The sequence below is a fragment of the Mustela putorius genome, unplaced genomic scaffold (genome assembly GCF_011764305.1).
Source record: "Mustela putorius furo isolate JIRA1106 unplaced genomic scaffold, ASM1176430v1.1 tig00000450_pilon_pilon_pilon, whole genome shotgun sequence".
Taxonomy (NCBI): domain Eukaryota; kingdom Metazoa; phylum Chordata; class Mammalia; order Carnivora; family Mustelidae; genus Mustela; species Mustela putorius.
In genome coordinates, this window is record NW_025421385.1 from 18,676,009 (window position 1) to 18,683,631 (window position 7,623).

Here is a 7,623-nt window from a genome sequence, read left to right on the forward strand (position 1 = left end):
TAACTTAATTTCAAACCTAAGGAACAGTGTCCCACTTGTTAGGAAGACAACTGGTAAGGCTAAATTAATGAATTCAGTCAAAATGTGTTGTGTTGAAATCCTACGGGACAAGTAGTCCTGTTGTCTTTCAGCTTTCTCAGAAATTAGAGAAGTTGTAATTAACAGCAATTGACAAAGGTATTTATTTTTCACTTACCAGTAGTATTTAAAGTCTTATGTTCTAATTTTATCAAAAAACTAGAAGAAGGATTATTAGGATTCCTAGAAATTTTGCAGTAATTACTTTATGTATTTACAACTGTTAGATCTTATGATGGAGTAGTTTGTTTTGCTTTAAAGTTGCTGTTGAAGGGCACTTGTCTGGGTCAGTCCATAAAGCTTGTGACTCTTGATCTTGGGGTTGCAAGTTCCAGCCCCGGTTGGCTAAAGATTACTTTAAAACAAATGAAGTTGCTGTTAGGCAGTGGAGAGGAAATGTAGATAGAAGTATTGCAGGGATCAGTAATTTATCACTCTTTTCAGGTACATAAAATCTAGTTAACATTCATATCTTTTTAAGGTATTTATTTCCCATTTTAAAAATAGCACTGTTGGATGTAATTTAAAGGAGTGCTGGAACTTGACTCCCCAGCAAGGACTGGAATCTTTACAGATTGAAAGCATGTTAAAATTCATGTTTGCTACACCCTATTCTAAGCACTTTCATGACTGGCAAGTGGAAAGAGAAAAAAAATGCTCAATATAGCAGTGAATGATTGAAAGAAAAATAAAAGCAAACAGCCCTGATACTAAACCATTTTTAAAATTTTCAAAGCAAACTTAGTTATGTTAAATAAACTACATCCCCTTTCCAAAGTATATGAATGCAAAAAGGACCCTTTCCCCAAATGTTTAATTGCAAAATTTTATTGTTTATATACATGAGAGGGAAATGTAGATACACTGCATTGTTTCTTAAACATATTATCAAGCCCTAACATTAAAATGTTTAGCTGACTTGTTAACATAGAACTCACCTTCAGTGGATATATTTATATATCCTAAGTATAATGTTAAGCATACCTTCCAAATCCCTTAAGCTGAGTAATAGTTATACTTACCATCAACACTTAAGATTTTAAGTTTTTCCTCTAAAATTTGCATTTTAAAATTAAATTTGTAAAAAATCCTGTTTTAGCAAGCTTGATTATATCAATTGGAAAAACTTTATTTTACAAGCAATAGTAATTGAATCAAATGATAATTATAATCCAGAGGAAGTATTTTATAACCATAGCAAATGCCATTATACATACTGCCAATACAGATTTAATAGACAATACTGAACTGTACAAGAGTTATTTATTTTTCCTTAATCTCAAAGCTATTGTTAGTAATACAAAAAGCCATATTAACATTTTTCCATTAGAAAACAATGTGATGTACAAAACTTTGGATGAAAAGATATATGTCAAATTTCATTTAAGCACTTGGTGGAAAATCCACCACTCCATCAATACCACCCAAAGTGTTTTAGGCAATTAAAATCAAAATAATGCATCTTAATTCCAGCTGTTAAAAAAACAAGCCTAGCAATATAGTTGGCTACACAGTATTTTTGACTACTCACGAGTTAATTTTTAAAATCCATTTTTTTTTTTTGTGGGGGGAGTCCTCCCACACAGTAGGCCCTATACTCGGCCAAGCAGGTATTTGAGCAAAAAGTTGGTGAGGTTGGAAAGACCCCATAAAGCAGTCCTTTGGTTACCAGATCTTACTCTTAATTTTCAAACATCCTTCAAGATCAATACTCCCTAACTAAAAGTACATTCTTTTCCAAATGCTATTTTTATTAGTGGAGAGGGTATTTGGTAAGGAGAGGACATGAACTATTATTTATGATCCATTATTCCAATTAATAGCACATGTCAAAAGCTAATTTATTTTTCTAAGGAGTTTTAAGATTTGGTGCTTGTTACAAATGTGGTTCACTGACTCACCGTGAACCCTACAAGGCATACCGCTTAAAAACAGCAAACAGGTGTGTGTATTTACCTTTGCATTTAAGGAAGTAATGGTATTTGATACACACCTTTATCTTCAAATTCATTTCAGGATCCAGTGAAGAAAAAAAAATAAATCCAGTTAGGGGTGGTAAGAGCAAAGGTGAAAACTAGTAAGGATTATTACTATATAAGAAAGTATTATTCTCTATCTTTTCCTTTGAGTAACAAGATACTAACACACTACTTTCATTTAAAAAAAAACTGCAACTACTGAATTGAGGCAAGTACTGGAGGCCCATAAACTGACAGTGTTGCCCATTCGTCACCATTACTTCTTTACATAAACCTGTTTCCTAAGGTATAACACATAATCTAAGCAATATTTGGAAATTAGCCAAGCACTAAGCAATTACAACGGCAGGTAATACACCATCAGTTTTTGAAACACATTTGTCCAGTTTTGTGGCCCATCTGCAGTTTGGATTAAATAGACTCTCACTCAAGTTTCTGGACTTGCATGACACAAAAAAATGTATTTTATGAAATTTTCACAGGACATTTAAAAAGTCGTCGGGTCATACCACTTTTATATTAAATGATTCATTCTGACATGCTACATAATTATGATAAAAATAATTGTTGACTTTTTAAATGAAAACTCAAGGTCAATGCAAGTAAATGGTACCAGACATGGAATGTCTCAAGATCTTCCTGTATGTAATCTGACACTGCCGATTATGAATTTTCAGTTTGGAAACTTCAGATTAAAAACCACAAGAAAATTTACTCTTGATGGCATGCAAGATGTTCCTCAAAATTACCCTCACGACCTAGAAGTCTCAGCATTTTATCAGAACATAAATAAACACAACAGATTTGTACATTTTATTCACATTTATTTTTCGCTTTTAGTGTGCTCACAGAAAATTAGAACACCTTAAGCAGGAGTTTAATAGCAATTTTTGTAAGCAAAGTTACATTCCATCTCTAAGTCAAATTGGTCAAAGCTTCTCCAGTATTTACAAAACATGATAGACAAGATGCTACACAAAACCATTGCATCTGAAGATTTTTTCCTTTATTCTCAAAGACGACTGGAAAAGAAAGCATTGTCTGCTGTAATCAAAAACATACCACAGTATAAACAGTAACCATTCCACTTATCACAGCTTGGTTGAGTTTAAAATTTGTGTTTAAAAGGTCCAAGATGACTGCAGTTTTACAAAAATGGGCAGGGTGGAAAGTTGCGAACTTCATGTGCTTCTGGATATCAAGATTTGTTTTTATACAATAGTCACAGTTAAAAACACCCTGCTGGTAATACATAATTACACTTTATTAAGGTCATAAACCAGCAATAAACAATAAAGCCTATACAACTTGTAGTTCTACTTAATCACTGACTGGTACAGCTAACATGAGATAAGTGAAAAGTTCCTATGGTTTAAATGAACTCCTAAGACTATGATCTTTTTTAAAATCTGGGTATTGGTGTTTTTTTTTTTTTTTCTCTTTCCTTCTTAATCAAGACTTGTAGTGTTGTAAACCTGCCTCACAAAATACATCGTAATAACTTTTCTTTAAAAAAAAAAAAACAAAAACAAAAACTAAGCCTTTACACCATCGTTTCTAGTGGTACATTATTCTTGGCAATGTTACGCACCACTTCGATTTCCCCATCGTGGCCCCTATCACTTCATTTGATATCCCTTTTGACACACCCATCTCCTTCATATATGGGCATGTCCATAGATTGACAAAGAAAAGTTTACATTTTCGAGTAAAGATGCAAAGTATGCAAAAAACATTAATACTGATGCAAAAAATAAAAACAAAAGAGAAACAAGGCAGAGGAAGGTGTTTAAGCTCTCCTCGACCTGTTGGAATGGTGGTAACAGAATGATTTGAGATGGGATCTGTGGGGAAGGAGGGGGAACAAAATTTGCTGCTTTAAAAAAAAAGGAAAATAAAAAAAGACATCTTTAAAATCAATCCCTGGTTGTAGACAAGTTCTCCAAAACCAGTACCTGGCACCACTCCAACAAACAAACGGGGGGGAGAAAAGTTCTTCGATTATCTCAAAAATCGGGCCCTTTTACTCTGCCGCCTCCGCCGGGGGGGCTTCCGGACTGCACTCGGGCTGGGCCTCCTGTGAGGGGGCTGCGCAGGCTGACGAGGCTGACGCGGGCGCCGCCTCTTCCGCGGGCGCCGCCTCCTGCTCGGGGGGCGCACCGGGCCCGGCGGCTGAGGGCGCCTCGCAGGCGGCGGCGCTGGCCCCGGCCTCCTCCACCTTCTCCTCGGCCTTGCTGGGCTCCTCGGGGGCCTTGGCCTCCTCGCTGGCGGGCGGCTTCTCGGGCGCGACGGCGGCCTCCTCGGGCTTGGCCTCCTGCGGGTCGCCTCCCGCCGCCACCTCCTCACCCGCCGCGGCTTCCTCGCCCGGCGCCGCCGCCTGCTCCCCGGACGCCGCGCCCGCCTCTGCGGCGGCTGCAGCGGCGCCCCCGGCGGCCTCGTCCTTGCCGCCTTCGGCCGAGGCGCCGGCTGCGCCCTCGGCCTCCCCGCCCTCTCCCGCTTCCTTCTTGTTCTTCTTGAAGGAGAAGCCGCTCAGCTTGAAAGACTTCTTGAAGGAAAAGCGCTTCTTTTTTTTTTTCGGGGTCTCGTTGCTGGGCGAGGGCGTGGCCCCGTCCTCGGCCTTGGGCGAAGACGTCGAGGAGGCGGCCGACGCGGCCTCCCCCTCCGCGGCCGAGGGCGAGCCGGGCTCGGCGGCCTCGCCCTCCGCGGGCGCCTCCTTCTCCGCGGGGCTGGCCCCGGCCTCGGGGGCGGCGGCGGCCGGCTCCTCCTTCTCGGCCGCGGCGGGCGACGCCGCCCCGCTCCCGGCCGCCGCGGGCTCCTCCTTGTCAGCGGCCGGGGCGCTGCCGTTGGCCTGCAGCTCCTCCTTGGCGCCCGGCTCGGCGGCCGCGGGAGAGGCGTCGCCGTTTACCTTCACGTGGCCATTTTCCTGCGGGGCAGAGAAGGCGGGAGTATCACTGAAGCGGCCCGGGCGCCGCCATTGCCGCCCCCACCCCCGGGCCGGGAGGGACCAGTTACCCCCCCCCCGAGCCCCCGTGGCTTTGGGAGTCCCTCCATCCCCTGACGGGGCGGGGGAGGACCGGGGCTGCCTGCCTAGACAGGAGCTCTCCGAAGAAACGGAGCAGTGCAGTTGGGGCCGCCCCAAAGAGCCAGCAATTGCGTCGACCACTCAACAAATGCCCTTCGGATTTAGAAGTGCCGAGGCCCGGACTGGAAAGCAAGGGCTAACCCATTCGTGCCTCCACCTCCCGGGTCTGCAAAAAGAGAGCCACGTAACACACGATACACACCAAGACGGCCTTTGGGAGAAGGCACAGAGCCAGAGCCCTACACAGCCCTCTTTTCCCTAAACCGTGAGAGGCTCTGCAAGACACCGAGAACTCCCAGGGGCATCCCGGCGCTCCAGCCACAAGCGCCACGGCTGCGCGCGCCAAGACCCCGCGCCCCCCCCACCCCCGCCAAGGGCTTGGGGTCGCCAGGGGGCGCTGCGCCTCCACCGCGCGGAGCCGGGCGCGGGCGGGCCGGCGGAGGGGCGGGGCCGCGGGGCCACCCCGCCCTGCCCAGCCCGGCCCTGCCCGCCGGCCGAGGCGCCCCCGAGCCCGGAGCGCTCAGCCCCGAGTCCACAAACAAAGCTCAGGTGGCTTCCAGGCGTTCTGGTCCGAGCAAAACCAAAAAGGCTGGGGGAAACCCTTTAATTCCTAGGTCTTGCCTCGGCTTCCACGCCCACCTTCGCCAGCGATTCTGTGAAGCCAGGGCGCGCCACGGCGGCTCATTTTGCATTTTTAACGGGTTCAGAGTCTCTTGGCAGAGCTCGCCTTCCCCATTAGGTTAGAGTAGGCGAAGCTACACGGCCTCTACTCTAGGAAAAGAGGCGTGGTGGGTACCCAGTGTTTGCGAAGCAGCCACCCACGGCCGACCTCTCGCGCCCACCCAACCGTGGCCATCTGCCTGGGTCCGGGCAGCTCTGGGGCGGCCCCCCGCAGTGGTCCAGGCGCCGCCACGCACACGAACAATCCCGACCGAAATACACGAATTGCCTCTTACTGACCATCTGGACAGGTTCTCTCCAAGGACCCACCGAGTCTTCCCACCCCAGGGATACCATGTAAAAGTCGGATGGGTGTGTAATGGCACAGACAGCGGACGAATAGAGATTTACAACAGTGGGAAAGCCCCACGGAAAGATACCGAAACCTTTCAGCCCAGCTCCAGCGGCCAGCTACCTTTCCAAGAACCCGGGGCACGCCGCCTCAGCATACAATAAGACAGCCTTTCTTCCCCTCCTTGCCTTTCTCCACCACCATTCCCGTTCTCCCCCATCCTGGCCCCCCCCATCCCACCAGCTCAGAAATGTTGAAAGCGACCCAGTCTCGACAACAAACACGAGAGCCACCCAAACACCTTTGTGCCCACCAAACACAAATGCAACCTGACCGGGGCGGGGGGGGGGGGGGTTAGCACCTAGCTAGTCACGTTCTGCCAAGCTCCAAACACGCCATTTTAGACAATTTATCACTTCTTGCCTCTCGTCTACACAAGAATTTGCCAGGATTCTCCGAGAACCACTCCTCTGGGGTGGAGGAGAAGACCCCCCCCGGCCACCTCCTATGAGAAATGGACAATTTAGGCTATCGCCTTCCATTCAACTTTCAGACTGGAATCTGGCCACGCACCTCTCTCCGCCGAACGCGCCTAGGGCGCGACCGGGAGGGGAGGAGAAGCGTCGGGACTGGAGAAAGACACCAACGAGATGACCACAAACACAGGTAGAATTTACCTGCCCATTCGCTTTGGAAGGCGACGAGGCCACGGCCGCCTCCCCGGGCCTCTCCGCGGTGGCTTCTCCCTTCGCAGCGGTCTTGGAGAACTGGGCACCCATGCTGGCTTCTTCAACAAAGAAACTCAACAGATCCAAGGGGGGAACAAAGAGCCTCCGGTTGGTGTAACGACGGGGCGAGCGGCAGCAGCGGCGGCGGCGGCAGCAGCGGCGGCGGCGGCAGCAGCACACACACACCGGAGGGAGGGGGGAGTGGGGGTGGTGAAGAGGACAGAACAGAACCGATTAAATACACTCCGGATAAAAAAATTTAAGTCGAAGAGATAAAAAAGCAGCAGCGCAGGAGGGAGGGAAAAAAGGAGGAAAAGTCGAGCACAAAAAAAGGAGCCCAAGTGTAGTTTAAAAAAAAAAAAGAAGTAATAAAAAAATCCCAGATTTGTAGCCGCACTGTAGACAAGAGGAAAATGGAGAAATCTCCCTGGTTGCTAATAAGATGCGGGGTCCAACGCCCAAGTGCACAGATGAATGGGCTCGCGGGCGCTGACGCGGCCCCCGCGCGCGCCGGCCAATCCGCGCACCGCACACAAAGCAGGGGGCGGAGCCTGCGCGCCCGGCGAACAATGGAGCCGCGCTTTGCAAATGGTTTGAAAATCAGCCTCAGACCGAGAATTAATGTCCTCCAAATAAATAAATCAATTAAAAAATACATGCCTCTCGCCTTCCTCTGCTGGAAAATAATAATGCATCACTTGATTGGCTTGCTTTGTTTGGAATTAATTAACGCGGGAGGGGGGT

General features: G+C 47.7%; 1 protein-coding gene across 1 annotated transcript; it reads right to left on the reverse strand.

Annotated features, from left to right (window-relative positions):
• Positions 1–2,864: 2,864 nt before the first annotated feature.
• Positions 2,865–7,350, reverse strand: MARCKS (myristoylated alanine rich protein kinase C substrate). The gene is made up of 2 exons (XM_045080197.1): positions 6,829–7,350; positions 2,865–4,980 (listed from the first exon to the last, which is right to left on the reverse strand). The coding sequence occupies exons 1-2, from the start codon at positions 6,928–6,930 to the stop codon at positions 4,081–4,083; spliced, it is 1,002 nt and encodes a 333-aa protein (XP_044936132.1). The 5' UTR covers positions 6,931–7,350; the 3' UTR covers positions 2,865–4,080.
• Positions 7,351–7,623: the final 273 nt, after the last annotated feature.